Source organism: Cupressus sempervirens, chromosome 10 (assembly GCF_028749045.1).
Source record: "Cupressus sempervirens isolate cs-2001-9-10 chromosome 10, ASM2874904v1, whole genome shotgun sequence".
Lineage (NCBI taxonomy): Eukaryota > Viridiplantae > Streptophyta > Pinopsida > Cupressales > Cupressaceae > Cupressus > Cupressus sempervirens.
Window position 1 is genome coordinate 833386907 of NC_143127.1, and position 25517 is coordinate 833412423.

Here is a 25517-nt window from a genome sequence, read left to right on the forward strand (position 1 = left end):
TGTAGGTGTTCATTTCTCATGCTTAGATCATATATATGCACTGAATATTGTCAAAATTAGTAGCACACTCATGTTAGGTCATTGTGTAGTCCATTGTAGTCTTCTAGCACACGATTCTCATTGATGCAAATTGAAGAAAAAGTCATTTGAAGCTAGCTGAAATACTATCAGTCATACGTCCCTTGCATGTGAATTGTTTGACAAAATTCTTTGAGCCTTCAATCAGCATTTTTGAGAGTAGATTTGAAGAGGGTTATTACAGTGGTATCAGAGCTTGCTTGCAAAGTGTTTGACGCAATGTCAAACCACTGAATTATAAAGATTTTTGGTGTTTGAAGAAGTTATAACCTGTTGGGGTCATTACAGTCTCATTGCCAAAGGCTTATCTCAACGTGAAGGAATTGATTATGTGTAGACCTTTGATAGCAAAGATGAGCACCATTAGATTAGTCCTTGTCCTAGCAACTCAGTGTAGTTGGTAAGTCCATCAAATGGACGTCAAGAGTGGCTTTCTAAATGGTGAATTACAAGAAAAAGTTTACATTACACAACCTCCTAGATTCGATGTTGCCAATAAAGAACATTAGGTACTCAAACTATTGAAAGTACTTTGTGGCCTTAGCAAGCTCCTCAAGCATGGTACATTAAAATTGAAGAGTACCTCACAAATTAGTGTTTCCAAAAGAGTCCTAACTCAAATTTGTATGTCAAGACTAGTGGCAGCCATATCATCCTTTTGGTTATATATGTTGATGATTTGATAATTACTGTTGTTCGACATCTTTAATCCAAGGAATCAAATAGAACCCATGTCTTTCTTTTGACATGAGCCACCTTGGACTTCTCTACTACTAGCTAGGCGTGGAGGTTTGGCAACAATCTCATGGCATCTTCTTCTCTCAGACTAAGTATGCAAAGGTTCTGCTATACAAATTCAAAATGTTGCATGCTTGCATTTATACCAATGGAGTTTCACCTAAATTTGGCATCCAAATTCTTGGTGAGAATGAATCTACAGTTAGGCAAGTAATGGCCAATTTGATTCATCTCACCACCACTAGACCCGATCTCAGCTTTGCAGTGAGTTACATATTCCACTTCATGACAGATCCTATTTTAGATCATTGGGCTCCAATAAAGTGCATCATGTGCTACATCAAGGGCACTTCAGACTTTGGTATACTCTATGGATGAACCAAAGATCCAAGACTCATCACTTTTACAAATTTGGATTGGGGAAGCTTTGTTCATGACAAAAAGTCCACTTTCGAGCATGTCTTCAATTTGGGCATAGGTGCTATCACTTGGACCAATAAGTAGTAGATTGTATCACTTTCCTTGACAGAAGTTGAACATCAGGAAACAGCCAGAGCAAGTTGCGAGGTAGTTTGGCTTTGAAGGATGCTTTTTGACATCCACATGTCTCAAGTGGGCCCTTCACCCCTCTTCTATAGTAATCAAGGTGTGCTCAAACTTGCCCAAAAACCAATCTTCCATGAGCAAATCAAGTATATCGAAAATCATTGTCACTTCATTTGTGAGTTGGTCGAAATGGATTCATGGATTTGCAGTATGTTCCTATAGCAAACCAAACTACAAATATTATCACCGAGACTCTCCTTCTAGATAAGTTTGTTATGTTCAAAGGGCTCCTTGGTGTAGTTGACAAATTGACCATTAAGGGAGGGTATTACAATGCTATCTCCATATGATCTTGTTTCTTATTATTTTAATGGCCAATAATGTAAATCTTGTAAATATTAGAATGTTTCTAATATTGTTGTTATTCTTTCTTTATTAGAATGATTGTTTTGAAATAGAAACATTGTCTTTCTAAACTATAAATGAGTGTCTTGCTTAATCAGTTTTTCATTCAATATTGTACCAATTCTTTTCATAATATATGGCACCCTAGACACCCTTGTCTCGCTTAAAGTCACCCAACTTTGGACCCTCCAACAGTCAGAACATATAGGCAGGAATTCTTTCTCCATGTCAGCCTACTTCAATAATTCAAATACATTTCATAATGTGAGGTTTGAAATCCAGCATCCCCCCCTTAATTGATACATCAATTATCAACACACATCAAGAATTGTACACCATCTTATCTTACATTATTGAAAAACTAATCAAGAATTATCAAGACAGCGAAGACGAGGTCAAGTTCAGATTAAACATCAGCTTCCTCATAGAGACTCTTAACACAAAGGAGATTCATGAAAGTGTAACATTCAATTTCAGCATTTTAATATCAGTTTTAGTCTCTTCCTTTTCAAGGCACACTTTCAATTACATTTTCATTTCAATTAAATTATAGGGTTAATTCCAAACCTGAAGCTTATCCTAGGAAAACCCCTATCGAGCCAACAACATTTTCTCTCTTTTCCATGTGCACGTGTTGTGATCTAAAGATATGAATCTGGATTCGAGAATAACAGACAGAGACCTATAAAACCAACTTTTGCAGGGGAAAGGAAAGGATAATGGTGATTTCTTTGATCATGTTTGACGATTTTCTAACAAAACTTTCAAGGAAGGTTTAGGGCATCATCCTGATCTAAAGAAAAACTTTGTCCACTTTAGATACTCTTTGATATGGGCATCCGAATATGGGAATGTCCATCACTTTCAAGCCCAAATTTCAGACATATGTCACTCTCTTTTTCTCATTTCCATACTTGTACTCCACGTTTGCATATATGATTTGATATTTTCTGTGTATGTTAATTACAGTCAAATTTTCACCATTAGCACTAAATCTTGCATCTACTTTACATCGTACCATTGCTTATTTTCAACTCAATCAAGTGCTAAATTAACCCTATGCCCAATCCTTTTCAATCAAATTTGAGATTGAGCCAAGCAGATCCATTCTCCTAGTGTCACCAAAAGAAATAGGCCAAATTCCTAGTTTGCATGCATAAACTTGTGAACTCTATTTCCCAACATTTCAGAATTGTTGTGCGGGAGTACCCCACATTAGCATTCAACAATGAACACGTTCAACCAACGATTCATTGGAAATGAGAGAAGCTCAACAATCCCTTGCACATGGTTGCCTATGCATTTAAACCCAGCTGGTACATTTAAAGACCTGGTAGAGTTAAACACATACAAAATGTTCAGGTGAAGGCAGGGTTCATGAAAGCCATCAAAAAGATGTGTCATCCTCTGGAGGCAAGCATCATTTGTACTAAGTGGATAGAATTTGCTGCTCTTAGATATTATTTCAATAAGGGCAAAATGGCTAGGGAAGCAAATCAGCCAACCCCGCAATAGAGTTTGCAGAAATGTTATGGTTGACCTCAATGCTGGGCAAGTTAGTTACAATGTGGGCGACTTCTTTAATAATTATGACTGACTCCTAAATCAAGAAAAGGTTTGGGCTGGACTGATTCCATTAACCAAATAAGAAAATAAACATGTAAAGGTTAAAGATATCAGATCTCCACAATCCATGTAAATATGTCTTTCTCTTCTGGGTTTGATTGTGTAAGTTTTCTTATCATCATGTAAGTATTAAAAAACTTACATAATCCAACCCAGAAGAGAAAGACACATGTAAAGGTTGATGAAGAATATGTATAAATCAAAGTCAAATGCTTTGTGCTGACTGCTAATACCTAGTTCAGTGCCACTTTTTTAGAATTGAATATAATTTTACAATAATTTAATTTAATATTTGAAAGCTAACAATGTTTTATTTAAAAGTGAAGGCCAACCATGTTTAGGGATCATATTAAAATTCAAATCAAAGTTATAAACTTGTTTGTTAGGGCAGCTCCTTTTAGACTTTCAGTTGTCCCTCTTGGAACAACACTGAAGTTTAAGAGATGCATATAAAATAGACACTGCCCCCCTTTGTACAGTGATGTGTCTTTTCAAAGTTGCCCTCTCTCAAATAGATATATAAAGAGGTTGTGAGGCGAGATTGAGGGGGTTCGTGCTGGAAAAACAATCAAGCACTAAATAGAAAGTAACATCAATCCTCATAAGAGAACAAACAATATCAAGCAATCGAATAAATATATCCAACATTCAGTGATAGCCCTCATTGGAGAGAGTGGGGATCAGTATCAAGTACGATCTGTCGAAATTGCAACAGCAAGCTGAAAGTAAATAACCTGCAATTATCTTGTGTTTTACAGTTATAGTAGTAGAATATAGTGAATCAATAATTGTCGGGTGATAGTAAAATGCATATCCTAAATCAATTATCTATCTATGACCCAACAAGCAATCATGTGGAAAAGAGGAGGAAACGTAAGAAAGGGGAGCAGATGTGAGATTGCCATCTAAGTAGACTACCTCATGATGGAAGTCCAATGTACCTACATTGGGGCCACGAGAGTAAGTGTTTGTTCTTGAGCTCAGATAAGAGTATTTTTGGGCACCCTATTGTGATATCCTTTTCAGCCACTATGATGGCCAGTTGTTTGAAAAATCATGTGTCATGAAAGGATGAATAAGGAAACATGAGCCTACTGCTGAGAACCTCCCTAGTGTTGCAAAACTCCATGATATGACTGAGTTTACCACAATCCTTCCAACATGATGTTGGGTAACAAAGCTATCCCTCTCTTTATCCAAAGATACTAAGATCAGCTTCAAAAAATTCACAATTCTATAAAACGTCAAAAGCAGAAACACCCATGAACATCAACAATCTCAAGTACATTTGCAAGAACAGCATTTGTCCTTGATACCCAAAGTACAGCCCAAAATACTCCGCAAGAAACCATGATTTAGAAAAATACAACATTTTGTCAAAGATAGAAGCCATAATTTTGTGAAAATAATCGTTGAAAAACTTCACTTTGAGGAAAAAATTGGAAAAAACCCCAATTTTTTAAAATATTGTCAAAAAAGCAGCAACCCCAGCAGAAAAGAAAATCGTGTTTAAATCGAGCAAAAACCCTTTGATAAATATCACTATTTTATGGGGAAAATCAAGCAAAACTCAGAAAGAAAAAAAGAAGTCTACATATTTTTTTATGTAAAAAAATTCGGAAAACCTTTGTTGCATGAGCAAACAGAAAAACCCTTAAACATGGAAAACAAAAACCTCCAAAAATGCACTCCTAAGAAAATCCACACGCTCGTAGAAAACTCTTCAAAGTCTGCAAAGAAAGACTTCAAAATACTCAGATATTTGCAATTTTAAAAATCTTTATTTTTGATATGTTCGACTTTTATTAAAATTTGGGAATAAAATAAAATAAAAAAGATCAACGCAAGAAATTATCTCTACAAATGCCTCTACTCTGCCTCTATAGTCTCTGCAAACATTAAACATCAAACATCAAGCATCAGATCCACATTACTATTTCAAGCTCTACATGTATTAAAAATTAAGGATATTTAACATTTTAAAATTGAAGTTTTTTGGATATGGCATGGATGACAATTGGACTGAACTCTCACATATCTGGCATGGCAAAAATCAAAGGGGCTCTTAGGGATAGTTGGGTATGGCACCTTAGTTGTACCATTTATGTAACCGTACCTAGATGATGGTATACATACTAGTAGTTTATCCCAGGCATATGCTGCAACCTTGACCAGACCCCAAGACTGTAACTCATGTATGTTCTTCCACTTTGAACAAATCATTCAACCATTGCTTCCAAATAAAATGGGGTAATGGAGTTTAAAGTTGAATTTTAAACTTTTGTGATCTAAGCTTCTAGGCATGGTTAAAAATCCTCAATACTTCTTGTGATCTCCCAATGGCCAAACACAAATACATTAAATATGCTCAAATAGTTGCCTCAAATTTATCCAGCATCCCCTTGGATGCATACCTCCTCCAAAAACACGTAGAATCTGAGATAGGATTGTGCATACCTCTTCCCCCATAATCTCTAGACAATCACATTTTAAACATTTCTAGCTATGACAATGTGTATGGTGGAGTACCCAATTTAAGTCCTAAAGAGTTTCTTGTTTTATTAGTAAATTATATCATTGTTAAATAGAGAGAATGGACCCTTCAAGTGGATTCTCCATTAATCAAGGAACAAGTATCCTAATGTCAATTGGGCTTCCCAAAATGTTACCAATAGCTCCTGTAACCCACATCACTAATATAATGATTTCAATGTGATCAGACATCATCAATGGTTCTGGATAAATGAATCCTCCTCGAGATTACAAGCTGTTGATGCTTTTGTTGTATAGCAATACTTAAAGGAAAATAATGGCGATATCTTGTATTCTATTTTAATATATCAGCTAAAAAATGATCGGTCCATCATTTATAGAAATATGGAATTTTTGGCTAAGACGCCAGCCGTTATTTAGTGAACTAAGAATTTCTGAAACGAACTCTCAAACAAACCAAAAAGCAAACTGATAAGCCAAGACAATCTGAAGAAAAAAAATTCAGACAACTCCATTTTATTTTGAACTGTATACAAATAAATAGCCTTTCCATTTAATTGAAAAATTAAATGATAAATTTCCAATAATTCATATTCATTAACTATTAAATATCAAGTTTTAAGAAGATTTACCCAGAAGTCCTGATACTCTACAATGTTACTGACATAGTTACGACTGATTGTAACCTTCAGAATATATCTGCAAAACCAAAGACCGGAAGATCAAAAATCATGAGCTCAATGCATGAACCATGAGATACAAAACATGAATATGAACTAGTTGGTACATTTGAGGTCAAAACAACAATGCAATAGTATAATACAGGAATTGCAATCTAACAAAACCTGTGAGTGAAAACATTCACTTATTTCTGAGCAATTTTATGTAACTGTTAGCATAAAAGCAAAAACAATTTAACCAAAATCATCTCCTTGCCACATAAATTATAACCCAGTTGATATCAATCTGATGAGGCTCATGAAAACAAATGGCTCATCAAGCAATAGAAAATCTGCACAAAGACTAGCTTTCTTCATAGTAGAGCCCATAAGAACTACAACAACATACTTTTTACTAGGTATCTGCAATTGCCTAAAACTGGCGATTAGGTAAGACAGTGACATATGCTAAAGGAGACAACTGCAACAACAATGAGCCAAACAGAAGAACTGCAACAAAACTGCATGATATAGCTTCTTTGTATTAGGTACCTCTGTTTTCTTTGCATTTTGTTTACAGAATGAAATGAGCTCTCTACTTTTATTTTATTTTTTCACTTTGATTTGTGGCTTTCTATGTTGTTTGTAGATTCATAGAATGCCATGTGCATCTAGCACCGAGAACTCCCGTTTCAAAAGAGACCAAATCTCTCCACTATGGAGATATGTGAAAATAGTTCAGCCAATTCACCTGTGCTTTATCCCTCAAAAAGGCATTAAGTTTTGTAAAGGAAAGCCAAGAATTGACAGGATCTATACCTAAAACCCTTCTTGCAAACCATATTGTCAAAAAATATAATCAAGAGCAGAAACAATATGATGAAGCAACTAGGAATGCACATGTTCATCTTTGCAAAACTCTAGAAATAAAACTACAAAAACATGAATATGAACTAACTCTAGAAATAAAACTACAAAAACATGAATATGAACTAACTGGTACATTCGAGGTCAAAACAACAATGCAATAGTATAATACAGGAATTGCAATCTTAAAAAACCTGTCCATGAAAACATTCACTAATTTCTGAGCAGTTTTATGTAACTGTTAACATAGAAGCAAAAGCGATTTAACCAAAATCATCTCCTTGCTGTTAATTCCTTGTAACTTTGACAAGACAAGTGTTTTGATTTTCAGATCAGTTTGATCTGGATGCATGAGTTCCCTTAAGTATTGGTCACTAGAACATATTGTCCCCTCTAGACAGATCCGCATCTTCCTTGTAGCTTTTATAAGTCTTCTTATTTACTAGTGTGGTTAATTAGTTACTAACCATTAGTAACTCTTGGAATGGGCACCAATCATGAGGAAACGATCATCTTTTGAAGGAGGCTGACCTACAGAGGGACATGTCCATTCAATGAACATGCCCCTTGAGTTAGGTATAAGGGAGGGCTAGATTGCAGATTAGAAGACACATTGAAATCCATAAGTCTGCCCTTCTAGCAATCTGACCAAATAAGATCATCTATAGGAGTGTAAACATTTGCAGAAGATTCATGATATTAACATGGTATAAGAGCCAAACTGTAAATGTAAGGAAACAACTTGTTTTAGAAGAAGAAGAAAACATGTAATGTTTATATTAAAAGCCTGATAAGGAAAAGATAGAATCATCATCTACTAAGGTAGCGGTGCAAGGAAGTAATATTGATTGCATATGAATGATGTTACATCCCAAACTTTTGCCCTAAATTTTAAATTGAACTTAGCCGTTGATTTAACTTAGTTGATTATAGCCATTGTATCAATTTATTTCTTCCTGATCATGTGAAAGTGAGTTAGTTAATTCTAGCCATTGTATCAATTTAATTCTTCTTGATCATGTGGAAGTGAGTTAGTTAATTCTAGCCATTGTATCAATTTATTTCTTCCTAATCATGTGAAAGTGAGTTATTTAATTATAGCCATTGTATATAAGATGAACATGTGAAAAGAGTTAGTTATTCTAACGTTGATGAAATTTCTAATGGTCACTAGATGATTTTGAATTAACAATTTATAAAATCTTGAATTGATATTTTGGTGAGAATGTTGTTTTGAATGATTACAGGAAATAGAATGAAGAGAGAGGGGAAGCATTGCTAAACGGGGTCATCGAAAGGGGATGGTCGAATAGTTCAGTCATCAGAATCGACAAGCTTGACCTAAAACTATCTTGGTAAGGTTACTAGGACTTGACAACATATTACATGGTGGAACCGCATGAGCTATAAAAGGAACATTATAATAAATAATGTAAAATAAACATAAATTCTTACCTTTAAAGAATTATCAAATATTATTATTTAACTATTATTTTACATTCTTAAATACAAACATATGTATTTAAAAATAAGATGACACCAATACATTATTTTTTATAATCTAATGATGCCACCTTATTAATACGTACACATGAACATAGATAAGAACATATAATTATAATAAAATAATAATAACTTTTTAACTTCTATTTTTCCTTCTTTCTTTCCCTCCATCTTTCTTTATCTTTTTAAATCGATTTGAATGGCCTTCGAAAGGGTTCTTGTAACTGAAGGAAGCCGTAAAGTCAGGCTCTCTATGATATAGTTTTTCATAATCGTATCATTCATTCGTTTTTCAATCCGGTACTGCCAGTAACTCTCAAATAACAAAGCCCCAAATTCCGAATACTATGTTGTCCGAACCACTCTCCATCATACCTAGCCGCAATCACAAAACAAGAACTGACGTCTTCTCTCCAAGCACAAGCTTCTTCCAAAATTTACTAGAGGAGTCACGTAAGACATCTACTATATTCCGAGTACTTTTTATGTTCTTTCCATGCTAAGTTCGATACAAAATATATCCCTTATCGCTGGTTCCTCTATCTTTACTTTCTTTAGTATAACACCGGTAGTATATTATTAGTGACACCGAATTCATAACAAGATGTCTGATTGTTCCATCCAAAATTCATGGGATAATAAATAGATTTATTCTACAACATGTATTATTGACGTAATCCATGCCATGGAAGCTTATCAATTATGTAAAAAATCAATCATCTTAGTTTAGATCCAATTACATTCAGTTATATTATCTTGAAATTAGAATACCAAGGAGTTCACCAGGCGATGATGCTAGTATATGGTGAAGAAGGTGTGAAGTAATACTGTGATAATAATATGATAGCACCTAGGAATCATCGGCTTGGTAGCCTGAAAATGGTGAGGAGGTGCAAAGAACCTGCAAAATAAGATTGGCATCAAAATTAATAATTAAACATGTTAAATATTACATTAGCTCATGCATGTTCCACTCATGTAAGGTGTTCTCAAGTCGAGTTCGTGGAGATTGGATTTGCAGACCCAATTTTGAAATCCTTGGCCAGAGTAGAATTAGGCAGATTGCCGAACATGTGATCTTTGTTGAATGTCCAGATGCTTTAGTTATTTTGGAGAATAACTGTTGGGACTTCAACCCATTTGATTACTATGATGGCTAAACTTATGAACATCCCAAGCCCGATCCCGAGGTAGGGAGGGCCGTTCTATTAAAATAGAATATATGAGGATAAGTAACCCGGTTGGGAGGTTAAGCCTATGTCAATGCTTCTCCTCTCACCAATGTTGAGGCTTGGACAACAAGTTAAAAAAGTTTCTTCAATTATAATGTATGTTCTTTAACTTTTGAATAAATAAATTGTTATTTCATTTCAAGATAAAGAAGTCATCTACTTATGAATAGCTGTTACTTTATTTTCAGTTGAATAACTAGAAGTAGTTAAATGTTAGCATTACTTTAATATCTCGTTTTGTCTTTTTCAAAAGTTCAGATGAAAATGTAATATTTATTGAAAAGAGTTTTCCTTTAGTTATTGTCTAATAATAGAAATCACTGTCTTGTGAAATGAAATTAGTTAATAATTAAAATAGTTTGATTTGAATTAGGTTAGAAAAGTCGTATATTACATATGGTATCAGAGCGTTGGGTTCAACATTGAACCTAGGGCACTCTACCTTCTTAAAACGTAATGGAAATCTGAATTGACTACAGGATATTAGTACCTAATACTCCCCACAAGAAAACTCGGCATCCCATCTTTCCCTATCATATTAGAAACATGACTAAGTATGACTACTCTTGTTGTTCTGAACTCCGAGATAATGAAACCTTGAATCAGGCAATTCAGTGGATGAAGAAGGAAAGAGTTAGGTGGACTCCTACCAAGAAGGCGGCATACAGAAACAAGTTGATACAAAGTTGGAATGCTCAGCAGAGCGGCCCCCTTTTACAGTTTCATAGGTCCTGGATGATACGAGATATGTACCAAGCTGAACCAAAATGTAATATTGAATAGCAAGAATAAATATGCTATGTGAATGTAGACTTCCTCAATAGAGGAAATTTTGTAAAATAGATTGCTTAGTGGAGCAATGAAAATAAAATAAAATTATTAAGTTATTTGAAAATATGTGTTGTAAGATTTTCTCTTTGTTGGATTTTTTCTTTTCGCATAATAGCACAATTGTAAATTAACAGGTGAGAATCCTAAAAATAAAAATGAATAATAGCGGGAATATAGAGAACCAAGAAATAATACACGAGAACCCTCAATCTTCCAATGAACTATTACTCCAAATCTTGCAAGAAACACAATTAAAGTTAGAAACTATGGAAAGGAGGATGAGTGAAATGGCAGGCCAGATGGGGCAGAACTGCAAGGAAGTGCAAACCTCATCCACTTTTAGAGCTGAGAGAGAAGTCTCTGAATGTAACAAAACCCACTCTCCCAAGCAATCAAAAAAGAAAAAGAAGAAAGAAATAGTGGCTGATTTATTAACAGACATAAAGAAAATAAAACCACCTAAGTTTTTCGGTTCTGAGTCCGGAGAAGAAGCAGAAGCATGGTTGACCGAAATGGAGAAATATTTCGAGATTAGGAATTTCTCTGAAACCTCAAAGGCAGTATGGGGAATATATCATTTCATCGGAGAAGCTGCAACTTGGTGGGGAAACACTAAGGTCGAGAAAAACATTAGAACTACTGATATCACATGGGAAAAATTCATAAGCATATTTCGGAGACGTTGATTGCCTCAAACCTTTTATGATAAAAAACTCTTGGATTTTCAGAACTTAAAACATGGAGACTTGTCAGTGCATAAGTACTGGGAGAAGTTCACGCAGTTGCTTAAATATGTACCACCTTATCAACAAGACACCAATCTAAAGGTGAGAAAATTTATCATGGGGTTGAATAAGAGGATAGGAGCTGTTGATGTTCTTGCTCCCCAAACCATGGAAGAGGTCCTAGAAAAGGCTGTTTGACAAGAACATAAGATCAGAAATGATGACTCCATTTGAGATAACAAAAGGAAAACTACCTAGAATTCAAAAGTAGCTGAATTTGGAACCACAGAAGAAACAATTTAAGGATTATAAGAATAATAAACCTAAATTTAAAAGTGGTGGAACAAAGGATATCAAAAGTAATTTTCATGCGAACAAAAACAACAGGAACAATGAGAAGAAGGGACCACTAGGAGGATGTTTTAATTGCGGAGGGAATCATTATTTGATGCAGTGCCCTATTAAACCCAATGTCAGCCAGCCACATCATCCACCTATGTTTTAAGTACTATCAAGTTTGGCAAGAATGTGAAGTTAGCCCCCAAATATGTAGGACCCTTTGAGGTTTTAGAGGTTGTTAACCCAGTGGCTTACAAGATTGCTTTACCACCAGCCCTTGCCAGGATGCATGATGTCTTCCATGTATCTTATCTTAAAAAGTATATTACTCACCATGAGCATATGATTGATTGGAAATTACTGTAGGTGAAAGCCAAGAGTGGTAGAGGTAAAACCGCTCAGAATGCTCGAGGTACGTAAGCTATGCTTATGAAATTGAGAAGTAACATAGTGCAAGGTCCAGTGGGACCAGCATTCGGAAGACAATGCTACCTGGGAAGATTATCATGATATTTTTCAAAGATATCCCTATCTTTTCTCTGAAATTGAAAACTGAATACCTCATTTCTTTTCATATAACTGATTAAGTACTGTTTAAAATTTGCTATTATTTTCATCGAGGACGATGAAAAATCTAAGGGGGTGAGTATGTTACATCCCAAATTTTTGCCCTAAATTTTAAATTGAACTTAGCCATTGATGTAATTGAGTTAGTTAATTATAGCCGTTGTATCAATTTATTTCTTCCTGATCATGTGAAAGTGAGTTAGTTAATTCTAGCCATTGTATCAATTTAATTCTTCCTGATCATGTGGAAGTGAGTTAGTTAATTATAGCCGTTGTATCAATTTATTTCTTCCTGATCATGTGAAAGTGAGTTAGTTAATTCTAGCCGTTGTATCAATTTATTTCTTCCTGATCATGTGAAAGTGAGTTAGTTAATTCTAGCCATTGTATCAATTTATTTCTTCCTGATCATGTGAAAGTGAGTTATTTAATTATAGCCATTGTATATAAGATGAACATGTGAAAAGAGTTAGCTATTCTAACGTTGATGAAATTTCTAATGGTCACTAGATGATTTTGAATTAACAATTTATAAAATCTTGAATTGGCGTTTTGGTGAGAATGTTGTTTTGAATGATTACAGGAAGAAGAATTAAGAGAGAGGGGAAGCATTGCTAAACGGGGTCATTAGAAGGGGATGGTCAAATAGTTCAGTCATCAAAATCGATAGGTTTGACCTAAAACTATCTTAGCAAGGTTACTAGGACTTGACAACATATTGCATGGTGGAACCGCATGAGCTATAAAAGGAACATTATAATAAATAATGTAAAATAAACATAAATTCTTACCTTTAAAGAATTATCAAATATTATTATTTAACTATTATTTTACATTCTTAAATACGAAGTTATGTATTTAAAAATCAGACGACACCAATACATTATAAATTATAATCTAATGATGCCACCTTATTAATATGTACACATGAACGTAGATAAGAACATATAATAATAATAAAATAATAATAACTTTTTAACTTCTTATTTTTCCTTCTTTCTTTCCCTCCATCTTTCTTTATCTTTTTAAATCGATTTGAATGGCTTTCGAAAGGATTCTTGTAACTGAAGGAAGCCGTAAAGTTAGGCTCTCGTCTATAATATAGTTTTTCATAATCGTATCATTCATTCGTTTTTCAACTCGCCTTCAAACTTAGTACTGCCGGTAACTCTCAAATAACAGAGCCCCAAATTCCGAATACTATACTGTCCGAACCACTCTCCATCATACCTAGTTGCGGTCACAAAACAGGAACTGACGTCTTCTCTCCAAGCGCAAGCTTCTTCCGAAATTTGCTAGAGGAGTCATGTAAGACATCTACTTTATTCCGAGTACTTTTTATGTCCTTTCCATGCTAAGTTCGATACAAAATATATCCCTTATCGCTGGTTCCTCTATCTTTACTTTCTTTAGTATAACACCAGTAGTATATTATTAGTGACACCGAATTCATAACATGATGCCTAATTGTTCCATCCAAAATTCATGGGATAATAAATAGATTTATTATGCAACATGTATTATTGATGTAATCCATGCCATGGAAGCTTATCAATTATGTAAAAAATCAATCATCTTAGTTTAGATCCAATTACATTCAGTTATATTATCTTGAAATCAGAACACCAAGGAGTTCACCAGGCGATGATGCCAGTATATGGTGAAGAAGGTGTGAAGTAATACTGTGATAATAATATGATAGCACCTAGGAATCACTGGCTTGGTAGCCTCAAAATGGTGAGGAGGTGCAGAGAACCTGCAAAATAAGATTGGCATCAGCATTAATAATTAAACATGTTAAATATTACATTAGCTCATGCATGGTCCACTCATGTAAGGTCTTCTCAAGTCAAGTTGGTGGAGATCGGGTTTGCAGACCAATTTTGAAATCCTTGGCTAGGGTAGAATTAGGCAGATTGTCAAACATGTGATCTTTGTTGAATGTCCAGACGCTTTAGTTATTTTGGAGAATAACTGTTGGGACTTCAACCCACTCGATTACTTTGATGGCTGGACTTATGAACATCTCAAACCCGATCTCGAGGTAGGGAGGGTCATTCTATTAAAATAGAATATGTGGGGATAAGTAATGGTCCGCGGTTGAGAGGTTAAGCCTGTGTCAATGCTTCTCTTCTCACCAATGTCGAGGCTTGGACAACAAGTTAAAGAAGTTTCTTCAATAATAATGTATGTTCTTTAACCTTTGAATGAATAAAATGTTATTCCATTTCAAGATAAAGAAGTCATCTACTTATGAATAGCCGTTACTTTATTTTTAGTTAAATAACTAGAAGTAGTTAAATGTTAACATTACTTTAATATCTCGTTTTGTATTTTTCGGAAGTTCAGATGAAAATGTAATATCTATTGAAAAGAGTTTTCCTTCAATTATTGTCTGATAATAGAAATCACCGTCTTGTGAAATGAAATCAGTTAATAATGAAAATAGTTTGATTTAAATTAGATTAGAAAAGTCGTATGTTACAAATGATATAAATGGTGATCATTATAAGGCAACTTTAGACACAGATTCATCTCTAATCAGACAATATAAATAATTACTAAAATGAAAGAAAATACTGGGCCTAGGCAAGAAAATTCTCTACAGGCAGCGATAGTGTTTAGGCAAGCCAACACTTATCTGGACAATGACAAATGACTAGAAGGCCTTCCTGTACAAACCACTCTAGAGCCATTTGTTATAACAGAGAGTTTGGTTGGAAATAGAAGACACTAATGGAGAGACTTCAGACCCGAATGAAGACCAATGATCTCTGCAGCCATAGTTTGACGAAACCATTGAAAAGCCATATTAACGTCAATAGAATCAATATTATGGTATGAAGAAAAGAAACAAAGAGAAGGGTGCGACTTCGATATGTGTAAAGATGCTTGAGAAACTAATACATATAAAGTTGCACGTCATAAATTACTTAAGCATGCAAACAAACTGAAGACAAAACATTTTTGTCTACTATTCAAATCAAAAGGAGACATAAGTACTGTATTGGGACACTAAGAAGGGTATAACGTTGCCCTTAATTAACATATATGTTAAGTGACGTTGTTATGGTTAATATATGTTAATATGGTTAATATATGTTGTGACACCATTGTGTCTCAAGGACTAGGAACGACATGTATAAGTCTGGGAATGATGGAGGAACATGGGATATATAGAAGAGAATCAATAAAAGATATAATGTTAACTGCAACTGTATAGACAACATACATAGCCAGTATCAGCAGACGACTACTGCATAACAGCATGGAGGGATTATCATACATTAAATTATTCTTTAATATATTCTGAGACTATATTGATCCCATCCGATTGAAGAAAGAAGAATAATATCTACAATATATTACTACAAGGCATACCCAACCAACGATATCTGAAATAGATTACTATATTGCTACAAGACTGAGCAGGATTAATGTTATCGCAAGAACAATGTGGTCTATAAGATAGAAAATCAAAGCAAAGGAAGCAAATGTCATGGCTGGTGATGTTTTTAATAAGGAGTGGTTCAGTTATGTGTGAATTTCTCTCCTTGGTATCATTATTCTGGTTTGTAACTGTCATCTAGTTGTATGTTGTGGTAGTCAGGTAGCTAAGCAGTTTCCGTTCTTTATGTTGACATTGAGCTTTATCCTGACTTGGCTTGTGGAATTCAAAGGATTTGTTGTATTGTAATGGCTTATTATCAAGGATGTCTTGCAAATTAGGGAAATAACTAGTTATCTCATACCAACTAGGAGCGACATGAAATAATTGGCAGCCCATGACATGCATAGTCAGTTCAGTCAGAGATTTAAGATGGGAGAATTCATTCATTCATTCATTCAAGCAAAGACCAAGGGTCAAGGGTCACTATGGAGGCATGTATCTACAGCCATCAGAATATCCACGCCTTAATTGTTCAAACCAGGGAAAGTTCACGTTAAGTAAAGCATGACTAGCCAATAAGGAAGCCTACTCAAACATATGTGTAAGTTAGAGAGGGATGATTCACCAATGTATACCATTTTATTTATAATTTCAAAAGAGCGTGGATTGGAAGGATGGTTACCATCTTTACTCTCTATATTATATTATAGTAGAGGAGATTGAATATGGATTCGACCATGGAGAATTGAGAATCCCGCTATGGTATTGCTTAGTTTTCGGAGTATCTGAGAAGTATTAGTAAATAATATGAAAGAGAAATAAAGAGACGTGTGACATCTAAACCACCAACTTTGCATGCAAAGGAGAAAGTTGTGTCAAATCTAGTAGTGACTACATAAGCATGGATTTCCTTCCATTGGGAAAGACTTTGAGGAAACTGCTTGCAGGAAAAGACCTTGTTTAAATTACAAGCTATAATTTAAAAGGGAGAGCAAAATTATTTGATATGCATGTGTACTGGTTGAATGCCTATTTGACTTGTAATAACATTTGCCAAAATCTGAAGTATCGATGTGCACAGTGGATTTGACTTTTTGTCCTACCTGTAGATTGCCTTTATACAGATTTCTTGAAAACGATAATATCTCCATTATCAATATTGGTTGTAGACAGATTTGAGATGATCATCGACAGGTGTAAAATTGTTTGTTAGTTCCTAGATATGGAGACATTTGGAGAATTTACAGTGAGTAAGTCGAATGCCCCTCCACTGAAAGGGAACTCCCATTCAAAATAAGTTTGATCCACTATAAAAGGGAACCTTGGAATAAGAACAAATGATTCTATCATATTAGACAAACTCGATTATTTTGTTTGAGAGGGAGTTCATCAATGAAGATAACTAGTGGATAGAATCACTAATGAGATGCACATGGATAAAGATTACATCATGCAACCACAGATCATTTTACTCAAGGCATTTCTGATCTTCCCTCAAGTCCAAGAGGGAGTGTTAATGATTGTGGACTTAGAAAAGATGCATTCTATATAACCTTATAACTGTTCAGGTTATTAGTATTGGTTCTCTTAGAAAGAAGGGAATAAAGTGACATCATGCTGTGACACTAAGATCATGGATATTAGCATGGTATGCCTTCCTGACAAAAGGAGAAGCTAAATGATCTGCAATGGTGAGCGAGTCGACCATGCTTTATTGATTCCCGAGTAATAAAGAATTTGTAGCAGAGAATCATAAGTATCATCTTATAAGAAGGTTATATGTTAGAGAGAGTACCTAGAAGATCAAGTTGACTCCCAAGGATCTAGGTTATACAAACTCAGATTGAGTGTACCATGTCAAGATGGTGTATACTCATTAAGTACAAAAGCTTTCATCAAGGTTATGATGGAAAGATAAGTATCTATTGTACTTGAGCTCCTCTTTTACCTTATGTCTATAATATCTTTCATTTGTAATTTTTTATAAGAAGAGTATATGCATTGATTTTGTTTTTTGAAGAATGTTCTTGTAGGAAAGAATTTTGGATTCAGAGAGAATCTGACATCTTATCAAGGCAACCTTGAATAAGGAGCTCGGAAGATTTGATATCCAGTAGGAGTTTGGAAAATCTAAAGTAAGCAACCATTTGATAGGCCTACCTTTATAAACATCATGGTGTGGAAGCATTTCTCAGCAAACAGTCTGTGAAGAACCTCCTTATAGCAATATCGTGAGAATGCTCGAAATAACAGAATACAAAGTGATAGCAGAACTCAGAATGAATCTACTGATCGCAGGCCACTTCGAGGGGGTAACCTCCTTTGAGCAAGCTCAATACAATAAATTCGTCCGTGCCCATCAAGGGCCTCAACCTATTCTTATATACTGGGTACGATCTAGAAAAGTAATACTACCTATGCATGTGGGATAATAAAATATACTCACGGGACGACTTACAAAGCATATGCGTCCAACAACACTACTCTAACAAAATAAACAGAAGGAACACACAGGTTCCTAACATCCCCTCTCCCTTAGAAAAAAGCTTTGTCCTCAAAGCTTAAGGTGTGGAAATTGTTGTTGAATCTGAAGAAGGGGTTCCCAGGTAGCATCCTCTGGTTGCATGCCATGCCACTGAATCAAGACCTCAGAGATGGAGCGAGAGCGAAGCTGGCGAGTGCGCTGGTCAATGATTACCACCGGCTCCAGGATAATGGATCCTTCCGTATCCATTTCAGGGAGAGTAGTTTGTGCTCTGACAGTGGTACCCAGAACTTTCTTTAGACAAGAAACATGAAAGACTGGATGAATGCGGGAAGAAGGAGGAAGTTCCAGTTTATAAGCAACTGAACCAATCTTCTGCAGAACCTTATAAGGCCCATAAAATTTTGGGGCCAGCTTATGACGCCCTTTCAGCTTTAGGGAGGATTGTTTGTATGGCTGTAGACGAAGAAAAACCATATCCCCAACTTGAAATGAGCGCTCCAAACGGTGTTGATCTGCTTGCTGTTTCATCCGATTACGGGCCATGTGAAAATTATCCTGTAAGGTACGAAGAATCTGATCCCTGCTGCGGAGAACTATGTCAACTGCCTGGACTGGTGAGCTGTTGGGAGTGTAGGGAAGGAGCACTGGAGGTGCCTGACCATAGACTGCTTCATATGGAGTCATTTTAGAGGCAGTGTGGTAAGAGGTATTGTACCACCATTCAGCTAAAGGGAGCCACTTGGCCCACTGATGTTGCTGTTCGGAAGTGAAGCAACGAAGATAAGTTTCCAAGCATTTATTGACAATTTCAGTTTGACCATCAGTTTGTGGGTGATAGCCCGAACTCATCTTCAGTTTGGTACCAGTTTTCTGAAACAGTTCAGTCCAAAAATGACTGGTAAAAGTTGCATCACGATCAGAGACAATGGAAGAAGGGAGTCCATGAAGACGAAATATCTGGTCCATGAAGATTTGTGCAACAGAGGAGGCAGTATAGGGGTGGCTGAGGGCACAAAAATGACTATATTTCGAGAGACGATCAACCACAACCAAGATCACTGTCTTGCCACCGGATTTAGGAAGCCCTTCAATGAAATCCATAGAAATATCAGTCCAAATCCGTGTAGGGATGGGCAATGGTTCGAGCAAGCCAGGAAGGAGGGTCGTTTCACCCTTGTGGCGTTGGCAAGTATCACATTCAGCCACCATCTGTTGAATCGTCTGTTTCATCCCTTTCCAAAAGAAGTTTCTCCTTGCTCGCTCATAAGTTTTGAGGAAGCCTGAGTGCCCTGCTGAAGGAGAAGCATGGAGTTCATAAAAAATAGCCTGATGTAGAGCTGGGTTCTGAGGAAGCACTAGCCGACCCTTGTATCGAAGAGAAGCACCATCCCAAGAGTAATGTGGTATAGCAGAAGGATTATTGGCTAGCTGGTGAATGATTTGAGATAAAGAAGAGTCACTGTCATAGCCCTGCTGAACAGACGCTAACCAATTGGGAATGGGCATAGAAATAGCGGAAAGGGAAGCTTGATTATCAAATGTGCGAGAAAGAGCATCTGCCACAATATTCTCCTTACCCTTCTTGTAGGTGATCTCATAATCATACCCCATGAGTTTGCTGACCCATTTCTGTTGTGTAGGAGAGGATACCCGTTGTTCCAGGAAGTATTTCAGACTTTGGTGATCGGTTCTGATGCAAAAATGACTCCCTAAGAGGTATGGCCGCCACTTCTGTATAGCATGCAAAATAGCCATCATTTCTTTTTCATAAGTAGAGAGGGCTAGATTCTTACCAGAGAGGGCTTTGCTAGTGAACGCAATAGGATGGTCATCTTGTAGGAGAACAGCACCCAATCCATTGCCGCAAGCATCACTCTCAATAGTGAAGGGTTTGGAAAAATCTGGCATCGCGAGAACAGGTGTACTGCACATAGCCTGTTTCAGTTGTTCAAATGCAGTCTCAACAACAGGGGTCCAGGAGAAGGCATCCTTTTTTAACAGAGCTGTCAATGGTGCTGCAATTTTCCCGTAATCTTTGACAAACTTGCGGTAGTAGCCAGTCAACCCCAAAAAACCCCGAAGGCTCTTGAGAGTTTTAGGATGCGGCCAAGTTTTCATGGCATCTATTTTTGTAGGATCCACCCGCACTCCATGGTGTGCAACAATATGCCCGAGATACTCCACTTCCTCCTGGCCAAACACACATTTAGATAGTTTTGCGCAGAGTTGATGATCAGAGAGAAGTTGCAAGACAAGCTCCAGATGATGGAGATGCTCAGCCCAAGTTTTGCTATATATGAGGATATCATCAAAGAAGACCAGAATGAATTTCCGGAGGTATGGTCGAAATATGTTATTCATCACTGCCTGAAATGTTGAAGGAGCATTCGTGAGGCCAAAGGGCATGACTAAAAATTCATAATGACCATCATGTGTGCGGAAGGCAGTTTTAGGTATATCCTCCTCATTAACCCGAATTTGATGATACCCAGAACGAAGATCTAACTTGGAGAAAAAATGAGCCCCATGAAGTTCATCAAGAAGTTCATCAACAACTGGAATGGGAAACTTGTCCTTTATAGTGAGATGATTAAGTGCTCGGAAATCAATGCAGAGTCGCCATGACCCATCTTTTTTGCGAACAAGCAGAACTGGAGAAGAAAAGGAACTGGTACTAGGGCGAATAATACCTTGCTTCAGTAAGTCACGGACAAGTATCTCGATTTCGGTCTTCTGATGAAATGGGTAGCGGTAGGGCCTGATGTTGGGCGGAACACTGCCAGGAAGGAGCTGAATACGGTGGTCCTCTGGACGAGAAGGAGGTAATCCCACAGGTTCAGCAAATATACCAGAATACTTGTCCAAAATGTGTTGGAGATCGGCAGGAGTGCTAGAGACTGCTGATGGCTGCATCTGAATGGAATGGAGCTGAGCGATGACACCATGTGAATTCTTCTTAAGAAGTTTTTCCATACGGTGTGAACTGATGATGCTGAGAGACCCTGGTTGTAAGCCTTTCAAAGTGTGTTGGTGCCCCTCGGCTGAAAACTGCATCCAAAGTTCAGCAAAATCCCAGAGAATGGGGCCAAGAGTGCGTAACCATTGGGCACCCAAAACCACATCACAGCCACCTAAGGGTAAGGCAAACATGTCAGAGCGCATGTTATAATCTCCAATAGAGAGACGCACATTGCGACATTTCCCTTTACAAGGTAAAGTGCCCCCATTGGCAATCATGACTTCAAAGCTAGAGCAGGGATGGATAAAGCAATCAGCCTGTTTGGCTATTCGTGGATCAATGAAGTTATGAGTGCTACCAGAATCAATGAGTATAGTAAGAGGGATCTTCTTGAAGAAACCCTGGACCCGCATGGTTTGTGGAGTAGTGACTCCTGCCAAAGCATGGACAGATATCTCTGGTGGAGCTTCTGGTGAAGGAGGTTCAGGCTGGTGAGGCTCAACCTCATCATCCACTGTTTCCTGAGCATCTACATATTCTTCCAGTTCCGGTGGAGAATCCACATCCAAGAGATAGAGCTTTTGCTGAACACATCTATGGCCCCGAGACCATTTCTCATCACAATTATAACAAAGCCCTTTGTCTCGCCTGACTCGCATCTCTGTTTCAGACAAGTGCTTGATCGGAGTAGTTCTGGGAGCTGGTATGACTGGAGGGTTGTGAGAACCTGTATTTTTGAATGGAACAAAATTAGATCTGGAGCGTTGTAGAGCACTAATCTTGTCTTCCGCTAACTTAGCCAACCCAAGGGCTTCCATCATTGTAGTAGGTCGAAACATTTTGACTTCTGAGCGAAGTGCATCCTTCAGACCACTGACAAAACAACTACGGAAGAATTCATCAGACAAGCCCTCTGTGTGATTAGCTAATTTTTCAAACTCTGTCTGGTATTCTCTTACAGTGCCTGTTTGACGCAGTTTAGTGAGTGCTCCTGTGAAATCATCAAAGGAACTAGGGCCAAAGCGCTCCAAAATGAGGGTGCACAATTCTCTCCACGTTGGGCCTACATTAGCCTTGATGTACCAACGGAACCATTGAAGAGCTTCATGTTCCAAATGAAAAGATGCAAGGGGGACTTTGTGGTTATCCAAAGTATTATGCAAGCTGAAATACTGCTCTGCCCTATAGATCCATCCAGTCGGATCAGAACCATCGAAGCGTGGAAAATCAAGCTTTGGTCCACGGAAATTGCCAGAAGAGGACCCAGTATCTCCTGAATGGTTTCGGCTCATGGCTGACTGCTGAAAGTTAAGACCCAGAATTTTGTCATCCAGATCTTGAAGTTTGGTTTTGAGGGATGCAATTTCCTCTTCCATGATTTTTGCTCCTGTACGCGTAACAACCATAAAACAAGGTTTTTTTTTTTTTTTTTTTTTTTTTTTTTTTTTTTTTTTTTTGTTTTTTTGGAATGGGTAGAAGATGAGAAACAAAAACTTTTTTAGTTACGGCAAACTTGGATTTGGGTAAAACTCATATAGGAAATGGGTGTTCGACGGGTGGTGGGAGACTATCTGGGGACAAGGGAAAAAGAAAAATGAGGGTTTCAAGGGTAGGGAGGCGAAATGAGGCGAACAGTCCAAGAGGGATAAGGGAGCAAAATGAGGAATTGAATCTTGTGGCTCAGTTTGGTGGCGATTGGATGAGAGGTGAAAAAGATAGGGCAAACCCTAAAATTAGATAAATGAGGGATTTAGGGCTTTGATATGTAAAATTTGGGGTTGGGTCGCCAAGGAAGGAAGTATGCGAAATGATATTGCAGACGTTCTGCGGAAGTATGAGCAGAAACAGAAAGCAAACAAGGAAGCTACGACTAAAAAACAGAAAAATTTTTACTCTTTTTTTTTTTTTTTTTGAACAGTCGACTTAGAAAAATTCACTCACAGACAGAACAACTGAAAAGAGTTATTGCAATAACAAGAGATATTAGAAGTGAGAGGAACCTGAAGGCCACGACAGAAAAAAAAAATTTGATGTAATTTCCACCCAACGAGCCCAAGAGACTGCTCTGATACCAGATGTGAAGAACCTCCTTATAGCAATATCGTGAGAATGCTCGAAATAACAGAATACAAAGTGATAGCAGAACTCAGAATGAATCTACTGATCGCAGGCCACTTCGAGGGGGTAACCTCCTTTGAGCAAGCTCAATACAATAAATTCGTCCGTGCCCATCAAGGGCCTCAACCTATTCTTATATACTGGGTACGATCTAGAAAAGTAATACTACCTATGCATGTGGGATAATAAAATATACTCACGGGACGACTTACAAAGCATATGCGTCCAACAACACTACTCTAACAAAATAAACAGAAGGAACACACAGGTTCCTAACACAGTCTTGCAACATCAGTTTGCAGTAATAGAAAACAATCCTCCAACATGAATTTGCAGTGATAGAAAATGATCTTATGGTGTTTTAAATCAGTAGAGGACTACTAGCAAATCTTGAATAGATTCAAGATTGTGTTGTGAAAAAGACATTTCTATGTCTATGAATCAAAACTTGGATAAAAAGAGAATTTAATTATTCTCTAGACTTTATCCTTAAGTATTGGAAATTAGAAAGCAGGTATTATTATCAAACCACTCTGAGAGTGATCATCTCAGGAAAGATCCAGGTATGATTGAATTGTTTTGTATTCTTATGATAATTTATATTATTGTCCAGATATTGACTGTTATGGGGCTTCACCATTTGTGTTTGTTATTTAAGAGGTGACGATCTTTGAAATAATGAACACTTGTATAAAGACATTATAAGAGGTGACGATCTCTGAGATAATGTTCTGACCAGTAGAGAACTACTGGCAGATTTGGATGAATTTAAGATCATGTTGTGATGGAGGCATTTCTATGTCTATGAGTCACAACTTGGATAAAGGAAGAATTTAATTATTCTCTGGATTTTATCCAGTGTACTAGCAGATCTTAATTCAGGATCATGTTGTGTGCCTATGGGTCACAACTTGGATAAAGGAAGAATTTAATTATTCCTCGGATTTTATCCTGTGTAAAGCATTCTAGTAATAGATTGCTGGTAGAATCTAGATCTTGGACGAAATCAAGATCATGTTGTGACAGTGACATTTCTAAAACTCCAGACGTCACAACTTGGATAAAGGGAGAATTTACTTATTCTCTAGTCTTTATCCTGAGTATTACATTCTATGCAATACTGTTATCACAAGTTCAGGTAATACTTCATATCACAAGCCTTGTCAAACACCTTGTGTTACAAGCCTAGGTGATTTGATAGTCTGTATTACGAACGATGCTTAATGACTTGATCACAAGCTCCGGTGATAACTCATATTACAAGATTTGTAACATGATGTATTTTCAGGTATCATTTGTATAATGATACATCATGCTTGAAATTCAGAAAGGTAAAGAGTGTATATCTATGCTTAGTCATCTCTATTGATGTTGCTACATATGTTCCTATCACTTATCAAGTTAAGAGGGAGTGTTAATTCCTTGTAACTTTGACAAGACAAGTGTTCTGATTTTTAGATCAGTCTAATCTGGATGCATGAGTTCCCTTAAGTATTGGTCATTAGAACATATTGTCCCCTCTAGACAGATTGGCATCTTCCTTGTGGCTTTTATAAGCCTTCTTATTTACTAGTGTGATTAGTTAGTTACTAACCATTAATAACTCTTGGAATGGGCACCAATCTTGAGGAAACAATCATGTTTTGAAGTAGGCCGACCTAGAGAGGGACATGTCCATCCATTCAATGAACATGCCCCTTGAGTTAGATATAAGGGAGGGCTAGATTGCAGATTAGAAGACACATCGAAATCCATAAGTCTGCTCTTCTAGCAATCTGACCAAATAAGATCATCTATAGGAGTGTAAACATTTGCAGAAGATCCATGATATTAACACTTGCCACATAAATTAAAACCCAGTTGATATCAATCTGATGAGGCTCATGTAAACAAATGGCTTGATATCAATCTGATGAGGCTCTTGAAAACAAATGGCTCATCAAGCAATAGAA

The 25517-nt window shown here is 36.7% G+C and overlaps 1 protein-coding gene across 1 annotated transcript in view; it reads right to left on the reverse strand.

The window, feature by feature from the left end:
• Positions 1-25517, reverse strand: part of LOC149536571 (vacuolar protein sorting-associated protein 26B) — a 196201-nt gene that overhangs the window by 15512 nt on the left and 155172 nt on the right. Inside the window, exon 8 of the mRNA XM_089803004.1 lies at positions 6519-6585. Within this exon, the coding sequence (XP_089659130.1) occupies positions 6519-6585 (67 nt within the window). The remainder of the gene's footprint in view (positions 1-6518; positions 6586-25517) is intronic.